This window comes from Nipponia nippon, unplaced genomic scaffold (genome assembly GCF_047370975.1).
Source record: "Nipponia nippon isolate SJK-2023a ecotype South Korea unplaced genomic scaffold, ASM4737097v1 scaffold_3, whole genome shotgun sequence".
NCBI classification, from domain to species: Eukaryota; Metazoa; Chordata; class Aves; order Pelecaniformes; family Threskiornithidae; genus Nipponia; species Nipponia nippon.
This window is the reverse complement of record NW_028262347.1, coordinates 62,890,126-62,916,110: the sequence shown is the minus strand read 5'-3', so window position 1 is coordinate 62,916,110 and position 25,985 is coordinate 62,890,126. Positions and strand designations below refer to the sequence as shown.

Here is a 25,985-nt window from a genome sequence, read left to right as displayed (position 1 = left end):
TTATAAAATCCTAAAATCTGTACTCAGGATAAATGCTGTATGTAAGTATCAGCTCAGTTGCATTTAGCTGAAGCATTCAGAGACAGTGATATCTTCATCCTGGCAATGTACTTTTGCTTTAAAGCTTATGGTGTGTTCCAGAAAAGGCTCAGGAGGTAAGTGCAGTCATTAGCGGGTGGTTTTGCGACTTGCAGAACAGCATACTCCTGCAGACTTGGTAGAGGAATAGTAACGGTACCTAGCTTTCCTACTACAAATGCCCTCGCCTTGAGAAAGGGCAGACTCTCATGTTTTTAGCAAAATATTTATCTTTTTCCCACTGTTCCTTCCAAATGTCATTTGATTTCAAGGAAATTAACACAAATACCCATCTGTTTAGTTTCCATGACATTTTTTTCAATGGCATGAAATTTCACTCCTAATTTGGATTATTTGTATTAAATTAATACTTCTACATCAGTGGGATCTGGGGTACCCTGGCTGCTGTGTCAGACACTACATACATGTTTTTCTGGGCACTGAAAGAAATATTTTGTCTTGCATTGCTAAAATTATCAAATGTTCTTCAAAAATCTTTTGCCTTCTCCCTTTTCTTATAAGCCTAGGTTTCTACTAGAGCAGTGATTTAAAATAGGTTTGGTTCCGTTTTTTACTGACAGTGGCTAAGCTACAGTCATAAAGCACATGTCGTCCCAGCTGTTATTTTCAAGCAACATGGTAAATATTTTGCTAAATACTTATAAACCATTCTAAGCCACAACACTAGAATAATTTGAATGCCTCTGCATGTTTTCCACAACTCATCCTAGTCAGGTGTTTTCTACATTGTTCCCTCTGGGCCGACTTCCATCTCTGACTATACTCCACCCAGCCTGATGGAAATCCAGGAGGGTTGTTTGAGGTGAAGCTTATCCTCGACTATTGCATGGGGTGAGATAAATGACTGAATATATGACATCCTAGAAATGAAATTCACCCTGTGCAAGAGGACAGGGAAGTTCTGTATAGTACAGAGATTAAATAATGGTTAATTCTTGTGCTGCACTTTTGAACAGGGATGAATTTTATCCCATCTCAAAATGAAGTACGCAATATGGACTGACTAAATCTTTGTCACACCAGAAAATAAAGGTACAAAGCTCTTGCTCCAGGGACCTTCAACCTGAAGATTGTCTTCTTCCTTGTTTGTAGGTGGGCTTTCGTTCTTCAGACTATTGATGGATGGAGTGCCTCCGCATATCATTGATTCATATATGCGTGAAGTGCAGGCAGACAAAACTGAGGGGAAGTGAGAGTCCGTCCACAGTGTTTCCTCCCACTGCGCTGGAAATTGGTAGCAGAATTACAGCATTTTAGTTCTTGCGATGACAGAACAAACGTGTGGTTGGGGGTTTTATTTTCTTTTTTCTTTTTTTTTTTCCCTTTTTTTGTTTCTTATTTGTTGTTTTGTTTTCCCTACCTGCTCTTACTGAAAAGAAAGAATACGCATGGATTGCTTTGGGGTTGAAATGAAATGAACCGAAGACAACACACGTTTTATAATGTTCAGCTTTATTTTCTGTTTGATATTGTGTTCTGTTTTTTAATGAGGAAAGAGAAGAAGCTGTGTAATAAATACGAAGAGGCAGAGTTTGTACTCGGTGGTACAAAGCATATCTTTCTCAGACTGAAAGCACATGGATTAGCCAGTAGCTGTGCAATAAGACCCTTGGAATACATACGTCTTTGATAATGTGTCTTATTCATCTGAGAATTGTTTAACAGAATACTGTTTTACTATAACGTAATTAACACATATGTACTTAATGATCATTTAAGCTGAACATATCTTCCTTTAGAAGTTTTGATTTCCTAAATCCAACCCATCAGTCTCTCAACTGAACTGAAATTGTTTTATTTAATGTACAATAAATATGAAGTGTTTAAGATCTATCAAGTTCTTGTTTACTATTTTTTTTCAGCTTTTTTCTGTCTCATCTTACCATATTTCTTATTTAATTTCCACATACTGTAAAGCAGGAACTTGAACCCACCACACCAAGTGGAAAACAGTATCAGCAGCCACCTAACCCAGGAGGCTTACACTTAGATACATGACACAGAATGTGAGGGAAGATAAATGCTACGGATACAGGCAATTTTGTATCTATACGTTTTCAATATTTTAAATATTATAAATGCCAACCATGACAGCTTTCATCATTCTGGATCTGCCCCCTTCCTCAGCAATTCATGGAGCTCTTGTAGGTATCGTAGCGGAAAGGGGACTTGGACCCGATCACCAGTGAGTTTACCATGTCAGGCAAAAATGCCTCAGATAAGGTAAAATGGCTACATTACTTTTCCAAGTCTAGTGTCATTAACCTCCAAGTATTTCAGGAGTGGGGGTGATTGTCTGTAAGTCTCCAGCAAACTCTGGAGCATGTGAGACACAAGGTCACACAGAATTTGGCCAGGCTGCCGATTCCCTATTGCCCTGTCATTTATTTACCAGTTCTCACTCTGGCTGTATAGATAGGGTAGGTTATTTGTTTACTGACTAATGATTGATCTTCAATTATGGTTTATAAAGATGAAGGTCTACTTAGACCAGTAGTACGTTGCAAGATGGTTATTTGACATCAGCACGTTTTCAAACATCCAGCAGTCACTAATTATGCAATAATAAAAAGTGTTACTATGAACCACCACTGCTGAACTGGTGTTTTTTCACTTGAATTACCACTTCTTTCACCTTGGGGATCTGAATGCATTTTCTCACTTAATGTTCTGTAAATCTTACTTGCTCTGAGGTCCTTTTTCTTCCTTCTTCCTGTCTTTGTGATTTCTTCTGTCTGCCATCTGTGCAAGGAAGCAATTCTCCATTCCCAGTGATCCTGGACACCCCTCCACCTCTGTTTCACCCTGCTCCTGCCAAAATCAGTTCTCCCCTAAACGTTCATTCACACCTACACATGAAAGAAGGCAACACATCTACTAAGAATTCCATAAAGGATTAATAATTTCTCTTCATTATATATCTCACCAGTGAACTGGGTCTTCTTTCATCTATTTTGAAGCACAGGTGGCTGTGGGAGAGGGTGAGTTTGAATATACGCCACGCAGGTTTAAGCATTTAAGCACACGGCCCTCATTTAAAATAATATCAGTCTGTTGAGATATATTATAGTCAGCACCAAAGCTATAGTTATTTTGAGTTTGTGCTTTTCAGTAAGCCAAAAAGCATGTGCGTAGCCACCTGCACTTTGTATGCAATGATGTTTACAGCTTCAGGCTTACGTATCTATCTGCCTCCTCAGTCTTAATACACCATACATAATAACCTGGAAACCAGCATAAATCTCAGCATCTGTAGGCTCTCTGCCGATGGAATTAGCTTCTCTAATTTCTACCAGATGCCAGCAGGGTTAAAAGACAAGCTGAACTAAGCTACTTTTCACAGTGTGAACGGTAAGCGTTATATTCAGATGCCCTTAATTCCCCCCCAGTTGCGTTGCCCCGCATTTGCCATTGGCTGTCCCTCGGGCTCGAGATGCACCATGCCAATAGGAAGTCCTGGGTACTGGGCCGTGGGTGGAAATTAGATGAGTGGGCATTAGTGTGCTATAAATTCATACTCTCACTAACTATGCTGACCAGCCAAGCCTCTGGATTAAAAATTAATTGAAAATGACTTTGAGAGGAATAATAGGATGGAGTGGGATAGGAAAGGGATTTCTAGTAGATCTAAAACAGGCTGCAGAACCTTAAATAGAGAATAACAAAAGATAAAGTTTTGATTTATGATGATTCACCTAATGGGATTCTCCAGGGATGGTGGCTGATAGCTGAAATAAAGTGACCAAAACCACAGAGTTAAGAAAATGCTAATGAAATCTGCAATTAATACCAGCTTAGGGGAATAAAGACATACCAAAGATAACAAAAACTACAGGCAAAGAAACCTACAGAGAGTATAGAAGCAGAATATCATGCTGTAGAAGATATGGACCAATGCTCCCAAGAAGAAATTTCTCCAAAGTAGGCTCACATAGAATTCCCAGGAAATTAGTGAACCTGAAAGAGACCATGTACACTCTTCATCAACTAGTACATGCTGAGGTTATAGCTCAGTAGCACCTTTAATAAGGATTTTCTTTTCTGCCCACTTTCATGTACCTTGTAGGAATTTAGCATTTTTGAAAGCTCCGCCTTGGTGTTCAGTTTGACTTACAGAGGTTAAAGTTATTATTTGGAGTAAGAAGGCAGACCCAAACATGTACACACACACAGATATACACACAGAGAAAGAAGAATCAAAGTTAACTACAAAAAAAAACGTTTTATTTTTAAGGAAGCCAGAAGAAAATATTTTGTCTTCTCCTGGCTTGCTCTGCTTGGCCATGGAGCGTCATTTGGTATATAAATGTTACTGTTGTATAAATATGGATCCATTCTCAAATTGCTGTGTGTGGAGCTTGATGTGGGCATTGTAGCTACCCATTTGCATTGAAAGATCATGGCCACTGTCAGCCCATTTTTCCTTCACTGAAAACAATCTCACAAATACAGAAAGGGGAAGAGAAAAAACACATGCAAATCTTTTAAAGAATGCTTAAATAGGGATATGCTGTTTATAAGGAGGTCTTTACTGAGAGTCAGAAATTTTAAAAAATATTCCTTTAAAAAAAAGTGTTTCAAACTTCCTGTACTTCCTTTTAGGAAAGAAAAAAAAAAAAAGTATAATATTGCTAACTTTTACAGAGCATTGTGAAGGGAGACTTACTTTATGAATGTCTTTTGTTGCATTTTGGATTCTGGAGCAAAAGGCATTCTATTTTAAGCACAGTGTACTTACTGTCACTTGATTTTCATGGCCTGCTTTCCTGACTGACAAGTAAAGCTGCTGCTTTGCTGAAGCAGAGAGCATTTGGAAGCAGAAGTGTATCCTGAATACTGAGGAAGTGCTGGAAGTCTAAACACACTGGACTTTAAATTCTATGTTCTCTTGTTCTATGCTTTGTTGCTGAATACATTTTAAATTAAAACAAACCTTTCCCCAAGCTCAGTGATAAATTCAGTAGGGAATCTGTTTCTCCCTCTACTCATTTGGCCCTCACGTTTTACAGCACTTACTTTCTCCTCCATTTCTTTTCCTAGTTTGTTTTCTCTTCTTGTCCTCTTGCTATCAGACAGCTTGAGCAAACTCTCCGTAAATACCAGTACTATTATGTTCATCAACCATAGTGATGCACAGGGTATTAAAAGAAACAGTGGTTTACCTTTTTCCAAACCCAGTGATTCCAGTGGACTGGGGATCTGGCTGGTTCTGAGTCTAATTGTCACATTTCCCTCTTGCCATTCTCTAGTTGGCCGTTATTGAATCTTGCTTTATTATGTTGTGTATTACCCCCTCCTTTGCTGGCTGTTTCTCTCTTCTCTGTTTTGGCTCTTAATCCCAATTGCCGTATCACACTGTATTTACTGATCTGTAAATGAAATCAGCAGATGAACGACATAGCACTTGGGACACACATACCACATCAAGGGATTTCGAAACCACTCTTTTGCATATGTCACTCATTTTCGACCCTAGCAGTAGAGAAAGCTACTTAAAAACATACTAACTTTATCAGACAAAGGGAATCAACTCAATATGAGTAACAGGAAACTGCTCTGTCCAGGAAATTGTGTCTGGCCAGAAAGCTGCAGCCGCTGGCCCACAATGGAGTAACTTAAAAAAAGATTCCTGATTCTAAGAAGATGCCATTTGGGTATACAATACTTATTAGAGTCTGTATTTTATACTTCAATACAGCTACACAGCGCTCATCTTTCCTTGGCCACATTCAGAAAACACATACCTTCCCAGAGAGTCAGGGCTACACCTAAATCCTTCACATGACCAATTCAAACAATTTGAAGGGCCGCAATTTCTGAAAGGCGCATTTGTTTCTCTAAGCAGGTCAAGGAGGCAAAGGCAGTCCTGCATAACACAGCCTTCAGGTGCCCCACAACATGTCAAGACCGCCGGGTCTCTTCCCGGCGGCGGAGGGCCCCTTGGCTGACACAGTGGCGATCACCTCGCTGCAGACGTGGCTGTGGTGGCCTGCTGGCTGCAGGGAGCCCGCCGGCCACCCAAGCCCTGTCTTTATGCCTTGCTCCAGCATCAAGCCTCGCCAGCCACCTGCTGCACGCCTCACTGCCGCCATCAGCTGCATTGCAAAAAGCGCAAAACGAAAATAAGATGAAAAAGGAAAATCACAGGGGAGAGGGGGAGTCAACCCCCCTGCCTGCACCCAGCAGAGGCGAGACGCGGGCGCTCGGGCCCCCGCACCGGCCGCGACGGCCCGCGGGCCTGGGGAAACGGCGGCAGGCGGGCGGCAGGCGGGCGGGAGGCGGGACGGGCCCTCCCGGGGCGCACCCCCCGCCGCCGGGGGGGATCCCCATCCCCTCACGGCGAGGCGCGGCTGGCAGAGCCGCCACGGCCAGGGCAGCGCGCCCAGAAACGCGGCCCCCGCTGCGGGGGAAGCAGGGAGGGAGCCCGCACTCGGTGTGAGGCAACCAACGGCGGGCCGGGGGCGAGGGCGTAGCCGCCGCGGGGCTAGCAGCTCCCGTCCAGCAGGGCCGCCGCTGGGCGTCGGCCTCTTCCGCCTCCCGCCCCTGCGCCGCTGCCCTCGGCTCAGCTCAGCCCCGCCCCGAGGGGCGGCGGCGGCGGCCTGACCCCGCTCCCGTCCGGTGCGCGGCGAGCGGCGGCGGCATGGCTGTGCCCTGGGCCCTGCCCGCGCCCCTCAGCCCGGCGCAGCTGAAGCGCCTGGAGCAGCACCGCTACAGCGCGGCCGGGCGCTCGCTGCTGGAGCCGTGGCTGCAGCCCTACTGGGCCTGGCTGGTGGAGCAGGTCCCGCTGGGGCTGGCCCCCAACGCCATCACCCTGGGCGGCCTCCTGCTGAACTGCCTGACGGCGCTGCCGCTCATCGCCTGCTGCCCCAGCGCCACCGAGCAGGTACCGCCCGCCACGGCCGCCGCAGCCTGACCCCTTCCCCCGCCTGCCACCGTCTCCTCCCGGCACGGCCTCGCCTCAGCCCGGCGGCCCTGCCCCGGCCGCCGCCCCGCGGGGCCCCCGGGCCCTCTCGCCCTGCGGGGCGCCGCAGCTCAGCCCCGGGCGGGGCGGTGTGGGGGAGCCACCCCGGTACCTCCTGACAGCGCCCGGAGCTGTCGGGCCGGTGCCTGCCGCAGGGTGCGGTGCCCTGCCACCTGGGGCTCCGTGGCGGTGATACGCGGGGTCACGCTTTGGGGTAGCAGGCGTGAGGCTGGAGATGGGTGTTAAGGTTTGATTGCCGAAATGCCGGGGGGATTTTGTGAAAGGGCGAGTTTCAGCGGGCTCCTCTCTCCTCCCCGGCCCTTCGCGGACCAGAGGTCTCCGTGGGGATGGGGCTCTGACCGGGTGCTTGGCCCCGGCCAGACCCCAGCCTCCTCCAGGGACCATCTTAAGTCCCGAGCCTGTGTCTCTGCTCGGGCAGCTTGCTGGGAAGGAGACATAAGCTGCGTCAACTCCCTTCTGAAGAGGAAGGCCGCCGAGGGGCCGTGGAGGTAGAAACCGCTGCCGGCCAGGAGGGAGGGTGCGGGATGTGCCCAGGAGCAGGGCAGAGCTGGCCACAAGGCATGGCTGACACCCCTTCAGCATCGCTTAGTTCAGAGTCGAGGTTCGGTTGTGTTGCAGATGTGCTAGCTGACAGTAGCCCAAACGCTTCCTGTCCTCGCGTGGCAAACGTTTAATTGCTTTAGCGTCTGGAGGTAAAACAGGCTGGTTAACGTGGGCTGATGCTGCTGTCGCTTGACCTGGGTTGCCTACAGTTTCACTGACAATTTAAGGAGCTCTGTCTGAGCTTCCCAGCCTGTTACAAGTATCCCAGTGCAGAGTCTTCAGGGTAGTTAGGGTGGGAGACATCAGCAGAAAATTGCTTTGTGTAGGTAAAATATCTTGAAGGGTGGCTGTTGTTTTTCTTGCATTCTGATGGGCTTAAATCCTAATGGCAGAGGTGGCAATTGGTTGGGTTTTTTTAATAACTTAGATATACTTTGGTGAGTGTTCCTGTTGATGGAAGCACCATTCTTCTTCTGTAGTTGCTTTGCCCTTTGTGGTAGCAGAGGATTTTGGGGCAGACATATCGGGAAGCTGATCCAGATCAAAATTAACTTTGCTTTAGTCTAACCCTAATCAGTTCCCTGATTTGCATCACCAGGTAGAGGCACTCTGTGGCATTGCAGGCAGCAGGAGGAGGGAGGACAGAGATGAGAGTGAATGGTTGGAACCCACAGATTGTCTTCTAGTGGCACTTTCAGAATTAAAGCTATGTGTCTGGATGTTCGTTTTAGCTTTTTCTCTTTGCTATTCAGAAAAAAAGTAGAAAGTAAATTTTAAGGTATTTTTCCCTTGAGGACTCTTGTACAAAAAGGAAAAGGTTGTTTTGCAGGCATCCAGAGAATTATTCCTTCCAGGAAAGCTTAGGTTGAGTTTTAGGAGCTTTACTGTTTTGGTTTTTTTAATTGTGGAAGCTGAATTTTATAAGAACCTACAGTTTGGACTAAACTTCCTTGTTCAGATATCTGTATATCCTTTATAAATATGTAGTGTAAAGCCAGACTCCTTATCCTATTGGGGTTTTTTTGTTGTTGTTGTTGCCTCTGCATTGTGAGAACAGCCCTCACTTTCTCTTACGGCATTGCTTAGGGCATCGTTATCTCTCTTCTGCTTGTTTGATGACTCAGCTTGTCTTCCACCTAACTTGTCATGTGTTTGGATGGCTTTTTTTAAAAAGCTAAAACTGTTACAACACTAATAGGTGCTATATGTACTGTTGCAATATCTACTTTGTACTTTTGACTTGGATGTGTAGGCTGGAAGGGCTAGGAGGAAGGTGGAACTGAAAATGATGTTAACGATGATTGAATCACAGGCTGCAGTAATAGCATAGTGCACTTCAACATCACCTCTATACTGCCAAGCCACCTCTTCCATTCATGAACAAGTCTTGGTTACCTGATGGACTAACAAGAACTTGTTATATTCTCTTGGTGGAAGTGTAGGAGCACTGGATAGAAGACTCAGATAAAATAACAAGCAGGTTTTGGTTTTAGGTGGTGGTTTGTTTTTTTTAATGAGTTCGTTTGTATGGTTGTGTTTTTTTCCCTAACCAGTCTTAAGTGGCCCATTTCTATTAGTCCTTTATTGAAAACACTGAAGTCTTGGTGTTTGTACAAACTGTCCAAAACAAGTAAGACTGCTAGCTGAAATCCCTCAGAGAGTAGCTGCTAGCAAATGCTTAGAAAAGAGGTTTTTCCCCAGTATACCCTTCCAGCTGCCAAAAGACGGTGGTTTATGGGTTTCTTGGCAAGGTGTTCTACTCGAGTTACTTGCTAGAACAGCAAATGATGGATCTATTTCCCCACAGACACCTTCCAACTCATGATTTTGCCTTTTGAATTACATGTTTTGAACGTGTTTGTACTTTCAGCTTCCATTATGTCCTGTTGCAGTGAATTCCACAATTTAATAATACTTTCCACACACACACAATGCAATTAACGTCTAAAACCATACAATGCTCCCTTGTTTGCTTACTGTGTAGCCGTTATTTCCTTATACACTATTCTTTTTATCTTCATCAGCATCAGCAGCCACTAAAAGCCCGTTTGTTACTGACCAGCACAATACGTTGTGGCTTTACAAAATATCGTCTGCTTCAGTAATCTTGTCTGGTAGGAACGTGGGTTGTGTCACTGATCCTGTAAATGCACATTTCAACATAAGCTTTATTTGCAGCCAAGCCATTAGTAGACTGCACCCCTCAAGTGCTGTTGTAACTAAAATCCATGTGTGTAGATCTTTGTAGAGTGTTTGTCCAGTTTCCTACTCTGTGTAACTTAGGACAGTAATCTATAGAAATAATATATGGGACTGCTACACCAGGTGTGGTGGTGGGGAGGATACTACCTGCACATTTCATGTTCTGTGGAGGGCTGAAATATCTTCTTCACTGTGACTGCAGGCTGGGTTGGTTTTTTTTTTTCTTTTTTTTGACACTAATGATAAAATATTTAGGAATGAAAAGTTTTTAAGTATGAACAGTGTGTATATGCTGCGTTAGAGTGTAAAAGGAGCACTTCTTAGGTGAGGATTTCAGTTTTATCCCCACCCTTTGACATTGACCTGTTTTGCTCTACTGCAAGCTGACTTCTCTGAAATAGCTACAGTTACTTCATTAGGTTTTGCACATGAACCTCTCGTTACCCCTTCCCGTTCTGGGGAAAACTGACATGTTAATTTTTTCCTTGCATCAGCGCTAGGAAGAAAACTGGCTAAACATAATTCTCTACCTTATTAAAAAGGAAGAAGGAAACTGATCCTGCTGCTTTCATGGTTGCTCATGGAGGGGCCTAGCTTTGGTAATTCTTTGACCTCAGCCACAGGTCTCTCAAATACCATGGGAAGCTAGAATTTTAGGACAGAAGTTCATGCTAACAGTAATTATTGTATCTATATTTATGTATATAAATTTATATTTATTTAATATTTATTTATATTAATTTAGATATATTTAAAAAAAAATCTTGTAGCAGTTACAGCAGGATCTAAGCAAAGAGTCCTCGAAACTGATCAGAATAGATTTCATCTGGTGATAAAGACTTGTCCTGCATGCTCTCAACTTCTTAGGTTCCATCACATCTCACTTATTTGGGTTTTTTTAAGGCTTTTATTTCTGTTGTCTGTAATTTCCTGCAGGTTACTGGGAATAGAGGAATACAGGAAGAAAAAAGCATGGATTATGGATTTGCAGTTTGGGCAGTGATAGCGAAAGGGGGCAGGAGCTCAAGTGTTTGCATCTAGAGAGCAGAGCTAGGGAGGGAAGGGAGGCTTGTGATGGCTAGCTCTGTAGAATTGCTTGGAAAATGGTGTAGTGCATTTATAAAAGGGTGCTATACCTTGCTGAAACATGCTATTTAGAAAGCTATGCATACAGGGAGACCAGAAAGCAGGGGAGGGTCTAGGTGGCTCCAGCTAGTTCTACTATTAACTGCTTGGAGGGAGAGGAGTGTTAGTGAGGTGCTGTCTCTGCTTCTCTCAATCTCTCTTTTTAAAACTTCCTTAAAAAAAAAACAAACCAAAACAAAAAAAAACCAAAATGACACAACAACAACAAAAAAACCCCCAAACACAAACCCCAACAAACTCCCAAATCCCATCTTTTAAACTGAAAGAGGCGTTGTCTTGAGTTTTTTCCTGTCAGAGGGAGAAATGAAGGGAAGATATTGACAGGCATGGAATTATGTAAATAGCAAGGGCACAACTGAGCTTTGTGGGGGAGAGAATAAAGAAGTAGAAAAGAGCAGGAACTGGAACAGCTGGTGTGAACTGGGGACGTGAAGGAAGAAGCATTAAGCCCCTGACCTGGTGGAGGAGAGGTGCGAAGCACTGAGTGGGGCAGGCAATCTAGCCCATACCCACGAGTGAAGAATGGAGCACTCAGTAGTGAATGGGAGAAAGAGGTATTTGGCATAAAGGAAGACAGCGAAGGTTCAGGAACCCCAACACAGAAGGACAGGAGCTCTTTCAGAGGGAGCTTGTTGGGGAGCAGGGAGTTGTTGCAGGGAGTCCCTGGTGTGCATGAAGTGCACTTGGGCTATAGTATGATTATTTTGTTTTGTTTTATTTTATTTTATTTTCGTTCCTGCCATCTCCTCCTGCTGTAATACAGGTTTAAACAGCCCCTTCCCTTCTTCTGCTATTGTACATAGTGCTTTGTGCAAAACAGAAGTGAGGGAAATGATCCATATTTGGGAGGAAGAGGGAGGAAGTCCAGTAAAAATGTCTCTCTCTGTTCTGAATCTGTTCCAGAGAGGGGCTGTGTAAACTAGGGCAGAATTAGTTGCTGTGTTGCTGGATTGAGAAGCAAGGTTATGACTAAATGTGATGAGTAATTAAGGGGGGGCTGAAGCTTTTAAATGTTGCGTAAGCTTGGGCTGTTGAACTCTCTGGGCTTGAGAGCTTTGCTTGAAAGAAGTGGCAAGGGATCTTCTTGGCACATCTAGTCTTCTGCAGCTGGCCATGCTCTTCTGTGATGTGGAATCACAGGAGCAGAAGAATGAGGACTGCTGTTCAACCTACACTTTTTCCTGAAGGAGAGGCATGCTGTACATACCTGTCATGCTGTACGCACATTGTTTTGTTTTGACACCCTCTGGTTCAGTAGATGACCAGACCTGCTGTACCAAATCTGTGTGTGACAAGAATCTGGGGTTGTATCATCTTTCGGACATCCTTTTTAGTTGAAGCGGAGAAGCCTTCTTTTTTGCTCCCCCACTCCCCGGGTTGTGTTCTCTTCTAGTTCTGTGAGAATAGCATCTAGCTCTGGCCAAACAATACATTTGCTTGGACAGGATATAACTTTGGGCAGAGATAATAAACACCTCATCAGTGAAAAGCTGATGATTATTGGGAGCCTCCTGACCTTTCTGCTGAGTCTGTCAGCCATGTCAGCATTCTCAAATGCTCCCACTTCTCCAATTTGCAAACTACTTGGGTCCAGCGTGGGAAGCTGGCAGGGGACATCCCTGGGTGAAGAGCCAGGCATGTGAGAAGGTGGAGGAGATGGCAGCTGTAGCTGTATTGAGAGGGTGGATAGCAGAGAGAATCTGTGGTTACTAGGAACTTCAGAAACTTTTGTGTACCTTCGGTGATTTGGAAAACTGATGATTTGGAAAAATTCATTTAATCTGCTAAATGCATAGTTGTTCATGAGTCATCTTTGCTTGTTACCACTTTGGGTTTGATTTGAACTGACAGCCTAGGGATGAAATGCTGCAGATTGTGTTTCTAAGCCCTCTTAGACACCTGTTCCCTTGTTCTTACTAGGATCTTCTTCCCTTCTCTGCAGCTGTGGGGATACAGATGCATCCGCTACAGGTGTTCATGGATACAGATATCCTTACTGGGAAGAGGATAAAGACTTCTCCCCCTCTTTCCAGATTGTCAAAGAGCAGAGCGTTCTAGTTTTGGAGTCTGAGGGGATCGCTTTGATTTGTCCCAGCAGGAGCTAATGCAAACCGACTTGGATCAGTAGTCTTAATAACTATACCTCTACAATAACTTGAAACTCAACTCCTCCTGTTGTCCACAGGCTCTGTCCTTCCCCCTTTGTCAGAGGAGAGAAACTTTTTCAAAAGATGGCTAAGAACTCACTTTCTGTTTTAACCCCATCCCCCAACACAAAATTCCTTTGTTTAACTGGACTAACAAGGGAGAAAAAACCCTAAATAACTTGACTAATTCCATTGGTAAACATCAAATGTGTATTGCTGTAATCACTTGCTTGTTATAGTGTGCTCTTTGGGGGTGTATCAGATACCAGAATGTTAAATGTCCATTGGAATGAGAATATCTACTCATCCTCTTTCATCTGCTCAAGGCTTCCAACATCATCTGTGATTACAATTTTTCTTAGTTTCCTTGGATTAAGGGGAAAGACAGCCCTGCCAGTTTTGAAGAATTTCCTAAGTTTTCTACATTTCTATGTACATACAAATCCAGACTTCTCAACTATAGCTGGAGTCCCTAATTCTTTGACTGTCTTTTGCTTCAAAGCTGGGCGAAGCAGCCAACCATTTGACTTTAAATGGTGGAATGTTTTATTAATGAAATTATGCAAATACCGGGTAGCAGGGAAATCATAAATTTGCTGACAGTATTGTTTCCATATTAAAAGCACAAAACTAAGCAATAACGTAGTGTATCAGCCAGCCTTGAATACATGAGGAAGTCTTAAATAACAGCAAAAAAGCTGTTCAGAACTGAACTTCCCTTAAGCATGCTGGTTCTTGGGAAGGATGTGTTTTGTCATCAGTCTAACTGGAGGCATAACTTTTTTCCTAGCTCAAGTCAATGAGTATAACGATGATGAGAAAACAGAACGCCTAGAGGAGCGGCTCGCCTCATCTGTGTTCTTATTGCTGCCTTCTCCTGTCCCTGCCTATGAACTGACTGGCAACCGTCATTTCCCCTTTTTCCCCAGCAGTGACACTGGGTTTATGTGAGTGTGGACAAATCTCAGCTCGCTGAGATTTGATCTGTTGTCCAAGTCTGCTTAATAGCCTTTACTGGACTTAGACCAACATGATTAAGTGTATTACCTATTTGCATTGCAGGAGAGGAATTGCAGAGGTGTAGAGCCACAGCAGCTGTCCCTTACCTGGGAGTGGGAAAGGTTTCAGCTCTGTGGCTGCCTGTGGCTCTTTGCTTGTTTAACCTGCAAGTTGCATTTCCAGCATTTATACCTAACGTTGGCTCTCTTTTTGTGAACAGTGCTTCTGAATGTTAAGGATACCACTGGAAACTACTTGAAGGAAAAATGTTATCTGTACTTTGTTCAAAAGATGTTACAGATAATTAGGTTCCTTTGAAACTTAGACTGGTGTTAATGTAACTGATTTACAGCTTGTTTTGAAACTCTGATAGCCTACATTAAGTAGATAGTTGCTCCTTCATATTTAGTGAATGACTTAATTTCTTCAAACCCTTGCCCGAAGTGCCTATGTAGTCAATTTTTGTATGTTGGAAAAAATCTCTTTCCCTATAAGCTGAAGTATTATTTAGTAAAATATAATAGGTTTTTATATCTGTGTTGTAAATCGGAGCAAATCATCTAAGCATCTATCACATAAACTGCTGAGAACTTTAGTAAGTGCCTTACTACTATTTTCTTTTTTAAGGATTAATTTTATTTTCGTAACATTTTTCAGCACAAAGAATACAAACAATTCTAGAAATACTGTGGTTTTAAGGTGGAAAAATAAGTGAACTGATGCAGAAGAGAGGTTAAAGTGTTTTGTTTAAATAAACAGAAGGACCTGTGTTTCACTGGTCTATCCAGAGTAGTTCATTATAGTAGTTACTACAGTTCATGTAGGACTAGTGCACAGAATTTGGCTTGTCCATTAACTAAGTAACAAATAGCACAGTGTAGTATGGTTGTGTGCTGAACAATATTTTACCTTTAATGAAATAGATTATCAGCTAAGAAATTGGGAACTGCCTCCTGACCTTTTATGTGAATCTCTTTCAGGCACCTTTTTGGGCATACATCCTGGGTGCATTAGGACTTTTTATCTACCAGTCTCTGGATGCCATTGATGGGAAGCAAGCCAGAAGAACAAACAGTAGTTCTCCTCTAGGAGAACTCTTTGATCATGGTTGCGACTCTATTTCCACAGGTAGCCTTAACCTACTGTTACCCATCCTAGTTTTAAAAAAGTTACCTGTTTTCAAGAGGAGCTGATTAGTCACAGATTTGTTGAAGTTGGAGGGGACCTCTGGAGATCATCTAGCCCAACCCCCTGCTCAGAGAAGGGTCAGCATCTTCCCTTCTTTTAGGATAACTTCACCATCTCCTGGTCGCTGCAGCCAAGGCTGCCCCTGACCTTTGCACCCCTGACCAGTATCAGGGAGGATATTTCAGAAGTACCTTTGGCAGATGTTGGGTAGCATGCATTCTGCTCTTACTTACTGGACATCTTCACGTACAATGTTCTTCGAATGAGCTGGGTGGTGAACAAAGAATTCTGTAAGAGCATGCTTAGAGATTCTTTACTATACATAGCCTGTGTTTTCCAATAAGGTACAGGTGATGCCTAATAAAGGATTTTAAGGACCTAAAAGACTGATGCTGGCATGTGAAACTAAGGGTTCTGCTTTAGGAGTGAGGTGCCAAAATATCAGTTTGGTGATAGGGCATACAGCCTGGCACTTAGGAGAAGGATAATTTATATTCCTTAGAAGAATGAGTTTAAAAAAAAGTTGGAGTCCTTAAAAAGTAAGCCTTGCTCAGTTTTACTTCCCACAACTTAGCTGCTGCTGATGGCAATGCCTGTACTTCTGTAGAAGCTTAATGGCTGAAACGTTTGTCCTGGGATTTGGTACCTTCTTTACACATCACTTCCCAGAGAAGTGCTGCTACCAGTCTGTCTGAGCTGGGCCCTTCAGGTGAAGCTGTCAGTGTCGCAAAGAACAGGAGATGACAAGGCCAGAAGAAGGGAGAACGACCACTGTAGGCTAGAAGGCGGGGCCCTTGCTTGGAAGGAGTCCTGTGTTTTGGTCTCTCCTGCCAGGACTGTCCCTGAGGTTAGCTACTCAGTGAAGTATCAGTCATATCATTACTTTGTTACAGTGATGTAAAATGCCTTGTGATTTTTTTTATTTCTCTTAACTGCAAGCAAAGAGGCTATATGACTAACATGTTCATTTCTGCTTTTCAGTTTTTGTTGTCCTTGGATCCTGCATAGCAATCCGACTAGGAACAAATCCTGACTGGTTGTTTTTCTGTTGTTTTGTGGGACTGTTCATGTTCTATTCTGCTCACTGGCAGACATATGTATCAGGCATACTAAGGTTTGGAAAGTAAGTAGGCATCTTTAGAAGTACATGTGGCTTAATGTCTGAGAGTGCTAGCTACTTGATTTCCATTTCTTCTTGGTTTTTTTCCCTGCTCTTTTCCTCTCACCTTCTTCCTCATCTCCCTGCCACCGTAGCAGACTTGTGTTTTACCTGGCAAGAACTCTAGAACTCTGCATAATACTGAGCAGAGGATTTGTTCTTTTAGCAGCTGATTTTAGCTATATATGCTTTGTTTGCATGCGTTTGGCTCTTTTGTCTGCAGATTTGTTCTCGGAACCCGTACAAGCACCATGCAGGCTCAGGCCAGAGAGGTCTTGCCTGCAGTGTAAACAAGTGCTCTGTGTAGCAAGCATCTACAGTACCTCCCTTTGTAACCTCCCAGCCACAGAACAGTTTCAGCCCAGGGGACTCTGAATCACATGCATTTTTAGAGAAATTCCTGTGCTAATGGGTTTCTCTTCCATAGACATCTTCAGTCTTCCTTCGAACAAACTCTCTGCATCCATTGCATCCTTTGTCAAGGAGTTCCACAGAGCTATGGCAGTGCTTGAAGAATTAGCACAGGTTTATTTGGGGGCTTTGCTTTTAGTCTGTCTCATACTGGTTTTGATGTCCTTTTAGGTTTTGTGTTAGGTCACAATTCTAGTGATTGCTGTGATGCTGTTCATAACTCGGTAGAAATTTCATCTGTTCTCACTACAGCGTGGGAGGAGGAGGAGTCATGACGCTCATGTAGAAGATAACAATTTTAGTTTAACTCCTAATAGCGTGGGGATTGCTGCACCCTCCCGCAGCTGTGGTGGTGCCTAGCCATGGCCTTCTGCTGTTTCTAAACAATGAGCTGCACTTCAGTAATGATTTCTGAAAAGAGGAAAAGATCAGAGACTTCCATAGCAGCAAAATTGGAAATACGTGATAGATGAAGGCTATCCTTCTGATAATCCTAGTCAATTGTTAAGTCACCTGTTTATAGGCCTACTTAGCTCTGACCTGCAAGAAGCACCTTAGCAAATCTGAGCGTCACTGGGCGCCCAGGCTAGTGATCAGCTATCCTTGCATACTGTTCGGTGTCTGTGTCAAAAGAAAGCTGTCTCTGGGGTAATGCTAAGAGCTCTTTTTATTCGCTGATAAAGCATTTTACCACACAAATGATAACTATTCTACCTGCCTACCCATCCTACTTTTTTTTTTTTAAAGGACATCTTGTGCGGTAAACAAAAATAGATGCTTTAGAGTGATGGCTGAAATAGGATAATTTCTGTACATGACAGCAGACTACAATGAAAGGACATGAATCCCATGAGCTCTGGGATTTTGCATAAATGATTGCTTTTCTGTGCCTTTTGTTCTTGCGTAAAATGTGACAATTTCCTTACATCAGGAAGGCACTGAGGCTCCCATGCCACATAAAAAACTTCATTAAAAACTTAATGGCTTCTATGTAAATATAGTGATAGTGCATAGTACAAGCAGTTCGGAATGGCCTGGTGTTCCGTGCTTACTGTTTGAAGTTAAATAGACACAACTTTTCTCCAAGATAACTTATTTCTGTTTAGTGAGAACAGGTCAGAGTTGTTTCAAGGCTCGCAATTTTATTTCTCTTAAGCATAGAGGTGATATAAATAACGGCAATAGTATATTGCTCTAAATATGGTAATACTTAATAACATGGACGGAAGCTTTCACTGATGCTGTTCCTGAATTAGTGGCACTTGATTTTAGAAGTCAAATGACAGATGAGAGAGTCCTAGTGCTGATGGCCAGGAAGGATCAGAGCAGCTGGGTCCTGTGCCACTGTCAGGTTATGTAGAACACCGCACAGTGTCTGATTAAAATCGTTGGACTCTGATTTGGGCTGTGTTGCAGTCAGCCGTCTGAGCCTCTGTAAAATTAAGTACTAAACTTTGGCACATACAATGACTCAACAAGTTCGAGCCTCCTCCCGCCGCCAACAACAGCAATTGCAGTACAGCTTAGAAATCTAGGTTTTTAATAGTACAGGAGTGCAAACTCTGAACACTTGCACTTGCATATGGATGCTTTTGCATGACAACTGACAAGTTCAGTGCACAGCTACAGCAATGACTGGGCAGATGCAGCACCTCATCCCTGGTGGAGAGGGAAAAGCCCACTCCCCGCAGCGCTGTCCTGTTTCCCCCCTGCACAGACTCTGTCACTTGACTTCAAGCCAATTCATGACATGGGCAGAAGATTAAAAACCTACACGAGGCTAGCAAGCTGCGCTGGCTCACCTTACAGTCCGATGAGCACAACACCTAGCACAAGTGAGGGGGTGCAATGGTGTAGGAAGGAGAGGGCTGCCCATTCCAAGGGCTTTGGATGGTGACGAGCACCTTAGCACGTCGTCTAGTTGCAGCTTAAACTTTGGCTCTTCTAAGACTGAGAGTCTGAAGCTTGTGATGAAACTGAGCATGTTTTATCACTGTCTTTCCGATGAAGGGAGCTTAATGTTACTGTAATTATCAAGATCAGATAAATGTTTTCCATTAGCCAAGAGCTGATTCCTATCTCCCTTTAAAAATAGTTTCCTGTGCAAGCGATTCATGTGCTAAGCAAGTAATGATACATGTTGACTTTGGTCATAATACCTTAAACCAGCAAATTTATTCTAACTGCTTAAGGAAATGTTGTATTTTAAACATCCATTGTCACTGTTTGCTGCTAACTTCAGTACAAAGATCAGGTACCTGTCTCAAAACCTTCGGTAGCATAAACAGTACCTTAGATGTGCACTTATTTATTTATTTTTTATTTACTTTAAAGCTTTATTGAAAATACCATTTCTTTCTCTTGAGCCTCCTCTTAACTTTTTTATATATTTAAGTCTTCTCAAAACATTTCATCAATCAAATAGGGAAAGAAAGAGTTTGGCTATCTTGTCTGAGAACGGAAGAGGTGGAGTAGAATAGACTTTAGGGGGCATACAAGGCCACCTACTTTAAAAATTTTTTTATGGAAAAAACCAAGATATCAATTATATGTCCTCTGAAACAGGACAGATGCTTAGCGATCTACTGACTCAGTCCTCAAAATACTGCCCGTATGTTTTGCGGGCTGTATCTGTCAAGTTTTCATGATATGATGGCTTCAAGAAATCCCTTCTGTCTGAGCCTGCACAGTCCATACTTTTATATTATATGCTTTTAATGGAAATGTTTGATTTCATTTACTACGAGCTTGCCTTAAACTTCGATTTGATGCTTACACAGCAACAACTCTGTAAATTTATACAAAGTTCTCAAGTAGTTAACAATGTCTTTATTAAAGATTTTCCCCCATTACAATTATATGTAGCTTGCTCTAGATAAGGAGTATAGGTTTAATTTTAAATCTTAACCAAAGATGTGTGCCTCCATATAGAGTATCTTTCTCAGTCAAGGAAAATCATATTCTGTATACATTGATGTAATTTGAAGTACTTGAAGTAATTTGAAGTATTTGAAGGAGATAACTTAAAGTCACTGTTTTTTGATTTCCCCCCTAGCCCGCCTTACAGCAAGAAGACGTTTTCTTTAACTAAATTTCCCTTTTTTTCCTTCATAGAGTTGATGTAACCGAAGTTCAGATAGCCATAACAATGCTGCTCTTGATATCTGCGTACGGTGGAACAGCAGTATGGGACTATAAGGTAACTGTGTTAAGTATTCAGAGTTCCTGTTGAGTATTCTGTTCCTGTTAAGCGTTCACAGTTCCTATGGTATTTGAAGCCATCTTGTGCAAGTACCATCAACACCTACTTGTTGTCTAATGTTCTGGTTTAGCTTATTGTACAAATGCAGGTTATTTTTATGTTGTAGTTAACTTTGATATAATGGTGTGACTTCCTATACACAAATTTACAGTTACATAGAGGGGAAAGAAAGACCCCATCTGCCACATATGAACTTCTGATCTGGAACTAATAGTCTTGCAGATACTTAAGCTTTAACAAATAGTTTTTTTCTAGTTTTATTTCTTTTGTATATTTTATTGTAAGACACACATTTCTGTTCAGTTCAATGATTTACAGGATGCTTTATTTTAAAATTTAAATATTAAATGCTTTAACAAAACCATGGGATGAAGTGAGGGGGATTTTGCTTAAGTAATCCATATTTACATGCCGATGGAGATGTACCGATTTTTAACAGTTATGTCAGAGCCAACATAAATGTAAATATCTATATTTAAATAATAGTTTTCTGTCTAAAAGCATTTCCCCATCTCTGGATTTATTCTGATCTTTAAAGATGCACTTTAGTGGATGGGGTCAAAAGTATATTAGACTAACCTCTTCATCCTTTCTAGGGTCTTTACTCCGAAATGTATAGTTCTGCTTGGTTACAGTGCATGGAAGAGCTGAGACCATTCCATGCTATTGATAACCAATGCAAATTAATCTAAACGTAAACCACCAAGTAATTCAAATTGATTCACGAGTTTACTCGGCAATTAAGAATTGTTTAGCTAAACTTTGTTTCCTTTCCCCATCCTGCAAGATGTTTTTGTTCTATTTTCAAACAGCTTATTTTCATGTTGGAAAATAAAGTAGGTGCATTAGACTTTAATTGTGATTGATTTTTCTTCAGTATTAAAATCTGTGGCAGTTATGCTGTATCTCAAAGCAATCTATATTCAAAAATATAGTCAATGGTTTCAATTTATTACTACTTCTTTTTTTTAAATCCTCTGCTGCCTATGGAAGTTTCCTTGAAACTGCAATTGATTCTGAAAGGTAACTGCTTAATTAAAATTTGTATCTGGAGACTATTCTAAATGCAAAGATACAGCATACAAATAACACGTACCAAAACACAAAGCAGGCAGATGGTGTTTGTGTTTCCTGTGGTTCAGTATTGTGTTACCCAGTGTAACAGAAGGAGCTGTCCTTCTCCCCCCTCCCACGCCTTGGTGATGCAGTAGTCTGTGTCAAGTTTTTGCTTATGTAGTAAAAATACTTGAAGAACATCGTAAGGCCAAACAGAGTAAGATTTAGCTGAATTTCAAGACCAGAACTTAAGTACTCAGAAATCGAGTTTAAACATTACGAAAGAAATTTGTCATCTGCTTAGTAAGGAAACCAATTCCAAACACGGTCCTCCTGAGCTTGTTCTCAGGAAAGTGATAGTTCAAATAAAACAATTGTTTAGTAGGTAGCAGTGGCTTTTTTTAATCACTTTTTAAAAAAGGTATTATCCTTAACTTTTAATATCTTTCTCTTGTTTTTCCTAAGGTCCCTTTGGTGGGCTTAGAAGTGAAGTTCTTTGCAGTTTTTGGCATACTCTGTGGAATAGCACTTTCTTCTTTCAACTACTTCCGTGTCATCTTTGGTGGAGGGGTTGGAAAGAATGGATCTACAATAGCAGTAAGTTGCTTTAGAAATCTGAATGAGGGTTGAATAATTTATGCCCATAATTTATTGCATTTCAGGTGATCATAAGGGTTTTATCTGTTTAAGCAGACAAGCATACGAGTGTTGGATGGCTAAAGCAAAGACTTCATTATCTACCTTCTCTCTGCCTGTTACTGGATTTCTTCTGTCGCAGGAACTGGCAATGCATTTTCTTGCAAAAAAGTGGTCGCTGCAAAGGATACTAATAGCATTTGCATAATGCTAATGGACTTTCCCTGAGTTTTGACAACTCTGGTTTTGTTTAATGGGATTTGCAGTACGTATAAAATCTGGACCTTCCTGTGTGACTGAAGCCTAAGACAAATTTTCTGTCCATTTGTATTTCAGGGAACAAGTGTTCTTTCACCAGGCCTGCACATTGGACTACTCATCACGCTGGCCATTATGATCTATAAAAAGTCTACAACTCGGTTGTTTGAAAAACATTCTTGCCTGTATGTCTTGACATTTGGATTTGTGAATGCTAAAATCTCACAGAAGTTGGTGGTAAGGAATCTTGTTTCAGTACTAAACCTCCCAAAACTAAACTGGTTCTTGCCTTAATGCTTCCTGGATCAGTGGGCACTGCAAGTTTTCCCGTTCTGCTTTGCCAGTTTATTACCAGTGTCGTTATGACCAAGACTCTGAACGAGACTCAGGCTCCTACAGAGACGTTAGATATGACACTGATGCAAACACCTGCTTGTTGTTGAATGTATTGGTTAGAACTTCCAGTTTTAACTTACCCCTAGAAATACACTGTTTGTCTTTAACATCGTAACTGCGGTCCCTCAAGCCTTACTAACAGCGCTATGACTTCTGGTTTAATTATCTGAAATAGGAATTTAATCATAAAGATAGAAAAGTTGTCTCTTCATTTTAATCTCTTTTGTAATTAAAAACTTCATCAATGGATCAAAAAAATAAAATCTGCCTTACTACATATTTGCTACCAACAGTAATCCAGCCAGCTGATTTTTTTTTTCCTCCTCCCCTCCCAGCATGACATTTGTCAAACACTAGAAAACAGGTATTCTACAGACTGTCTTGCTAAACAGTTCTCACCTAGTGAGCTACTAACTTGGTTCAAGAGAGAGAACACTGATAAGACTGAGCCTTAAGATTGAACTTGAGGCAGTTTTATTCTGTCAGATACCTTGGCTCCCTTGCTCACTCACAGGACCCCTGCGTCCTCCTCATCAGCAGTCATCACTGTACGTATGTCAACTCACTCACAGGCACTTCTGAGCGAGCCATGTTTCCCTTGACGCGTTACATGTAGCTTTCAGGACAGTCTGCTCCAGAGGCAACTATGTAAAGGTGGTGGGGAAAGGATTTCGTGGGTTTAGCTCTCCCAGTCTTCTGATACTATTTCTGGAGGCCTTGTCCTTTGGGCACTCCGGAATGAGCTAACTGCAGTAAAAACTTTGGCGTGACCCCGTGGGAGGCCCAGTGGAGACGTGCGCCAAGGTCTGTGCAGTTTATGTGGATGTGCCAGAGCTGCTCCATGGGCGCTAACCCTGCACAGCTGTTGGACATCACGCCAGATGTGAGCCAGGAATTGCTCCCTGCAGGAGCTCCCTTTAGCGGGAGAGATGCATCCTTAGCTGGCTTAGAGCGGAAGCCTTTGTCAGCTCTCCTCTGGCTGTAAGCCTTTGTGGTTTCTCCTGTCTTTAGACTGGGACACTCACAGGCTTTTGTGTGAATTTTGCTGTCCAGCATAGAATTGAACGTTATTTATATTATGCTAAGAGACCACTTTGTTCACAGGAACCTCTCAGTACTGTAATTATACCTGCCAAGTATCCACAAGCAAGGAATGACAGGGTGATTCCTTACGGCAAGCTTGGCACCTAGACTACTTTCTTTCTGCCATTTTTGAGCTTTCTGGTATGGACTCTTCCTATGTCCTTTATTAGGTCTCCAACTTCTTACAAAAAACTCTTCTTCTGCCTCTCAATTAAAGGTGAGCTTAAATTGTCTCTAAGAATGCTAAATACGGAAGGACCAAGGTGTGTGTGGGGAATGGATTCCCTCCCTCCGCCCCTCAGTGGTCATCTTCTCTTCTGTAAAGTGTCTCTGTGCACACATCGCTATCTCTACTAAACAGTGAAAACAAGTCTTGTCATCTAAGCAAAAGCCTAGTTTCGAGTTAGCTTTTGGCTAAGTAAAGCCAAAGTTTTCAAGTTAGACTTGAAAACAACATTTTGTGTGAATAGTATTCATTTTCAGTAACACACTTGCATAGTCTTACCCTTCAAATACAGCACTGAAAAAATAAAGAGTGAGGAACCCCTGCAAATAGCTGAAATGCACTGGTATAGATGTAACTGACAAAAGAACATTGAAGGACATGTACACATTTCTTATATAATAAAGTCAACAAATACCAACTGATAATTCAGATAGCTGTTATCACTGATTAAAGTGCTAAATATTGATTGAATAACCTGGAAGGAGGTTCCTTGGTCCTTGGGAAAGAAACTGCCAGGGAGCAGCAGGCCGTGAAGCATTTGTGAAGCCCTTGGCCTGCCTGCCGATTGCTTCCTAAGAACTGCGGACAGCAGGGTGTTGCTGGGCAAGGATAGCGTGCCAGTTTTCTGATCTTGCAGTGATGCATTTCTGTGTCTCTCTTTTCTTTTTTTCTCTCTTTTTACATAGGTGGCTCACATGACAAAAAGTGAAATCTGTCTTCAGGACACTGCATTTATTGGGCCAGGACTTCTGTTTTTGGACCAGTACTTCAACAGTTTCATTGATGAATATATTGTTCTATGGATAGCATTGGTAAGCATTTTGTTTTATACTTTTCATTTGGAGCATACTTAAAGGAGCAGATTGAGAACTGTCCCTGTCATTCTGCTCTGCCATTTCTGACTTGCTCAGATTTCAGCTGTCGCTGCGGAGGGAGTGCCAGGATACCATGTAAATGTGTATTTTGGGAGCTGACTGGCTCTCTTTCCTTGGGACAGAGATGTGAAAGTAAATTTACAGCTCTCTTGTAATTATGCATTAGTTTAGGTGACTTGTTTAAAGTTATGCTGCGAACTGCAGACTAACCTTTGTTGATCAGACTTTGTAAGTGTTCAGTGCTGGTTGTTTTTTGGGTTTTGGGATTTTGTGCTTTGTTTTGTTTGTTGTGTTCTTTTTTTTTCCCCTTCTAAACTAGACCACTCTATAGCCATATGTTAAAATGCTTGTTAAACTTGTCACTTGGATAGATTCTGATTAAAGTATAGCTGAATTTATAGTAGGGACAATTTAAAAAAAAAATTGTTTGTTTTTAACCTGTTCTGTTTTGTTCTTTTGAAGTTCATATCCTTGTTTGATATGCTGAGATATGCCACTGGTGTATGCCTACAGATTGCTGCTCATCTTCATATACATGTCTTCAGAATTTCATCTCATCAAGCTCCTGAACAGGTTCAAAACCATAATGACTGATTAAACAGGTCAAGGACAAGAGGAGAAGCAGTTAGGGGAATGCTGAATGAAGCAGCCTCTCTTTTTTTGGGATGACAGATTAAGCTTTTGAAGAAAATAGTTTTATGAGAAAGCTCACTCTATCCCAGATATTGCCAGATGTTAGAATTGCTGAATACAAAGCCCTGCAGATCCTGTTATGATCGATACTTCTGAACCAGGCTGTATTTCCCCCTGTGTTCTAGACCTTGCAGCTGTTATTTCATACCATGAATACCACATTTGAAACTTTTGCCATTTCCTGTTAGGTAGCCTTAATTCTGTACTTCTGGTCTGGTGAATGTGGATTGCAAACCACGGTGCTACCAACCAGAATGCAAAGAGAAATTTCACTTTTCCCTAGACCAAGTGACTAATCTTCTAGCGTTAGTTTCTGAAGTCTTCTTGGAACTGCTGTGAAGTGGTAGTCAGAGGTATCAATGAATACAGTACTGCATGATTAAGACTGGTAAAATGAGGCACCCATGAGGTAAAACTACTCGTTAATCTCTGTTCTGGTATTTCTAAAGAAAAAGCTACTGGATCAGTAGGATGAAGGAGGTACAGCTCAGGAAAATTCTCTTCTATTTCAAAATACTCTTCCGAGTGCCTTTAGAATTCATACATCCTCTAGTATCTAAGTACATAACCTACTGTTACTAAATACAGTTGTAGCTTGCATTTTCTTTCAAGGCCAGTTTCTGG

General features: G+C 42.2%; 2 protein-coding genes across 6 annotated transcripts in view; both read left to right on the top strand.

Moving 5' to 3' along the window:
- The window catches only part of MYBPC1 (myosin binding protein C1), a 44,623-nt gene extending 42,735 nt beyond the window's left edge, over nt 1-1,888 (top strand). For both annotated transcript variants that reach the window (XM_087764052.1, XM_087764051.1), the window contains one exon: nt 1,192-1,888. In XM_087764052.1, coding sequence (XP_087620178.1) covers nt 1,192-1,292 — 101 coding nt within the window. In that variant the 3' untranslated portion in view covers nt 1,293-1,888. The remainder of the gene's footprint in view (nt 1-1,191) is intronic.
- A 4,734-nt stretch (nt 1,889-6,622) lies between these two features.
- The window catches only part of CHPT1 (choline phosphotransferase 1), a 34,622-nt gene continuing 15,259 nt past the window's right edge, over nt 6,623-25,985 (top strand). Inside the window, exons 1-8 of one of the 4 annotated variants that reach the window (XM_087763812.1) lie at nt 6,623-6,982; nt 15,099-15,246; nt 16,288-16,429; nt 19,991-20,075; nt 21,660-21,791; nt 22,167-22,325; nt 24,480-24,605; nt 25,131-25,241. In XM_087763812.1, the coding sequence (XP_087619938.1) occupies nt 6,740-6,982; nt 15,099-15,246; nt 16,288-16,429; nt 19,991-20,075; nt 21,660-21,791; nt 22,167-22,325; nt 24,480-24,605; nt 25,131-25,241 (1,146 nt within the window). In that variant the 5' untranslated portion in view covers nt 6,623-6,739. The remainder of the gene's footprint in view (nt 6,983-15,098; nt 15,247-16,287; nt 16,430-19,990; nt 20,076-21,659; nt 21,792-22,166; nt 22,326-24,479; nt 24,606-25,130; nt 25,242-25,985) is intronic. The other 3 variants (XM_087763813.1, XM_087763815.1, XM_087763814.1) reach the window with 3 other exon arrangements.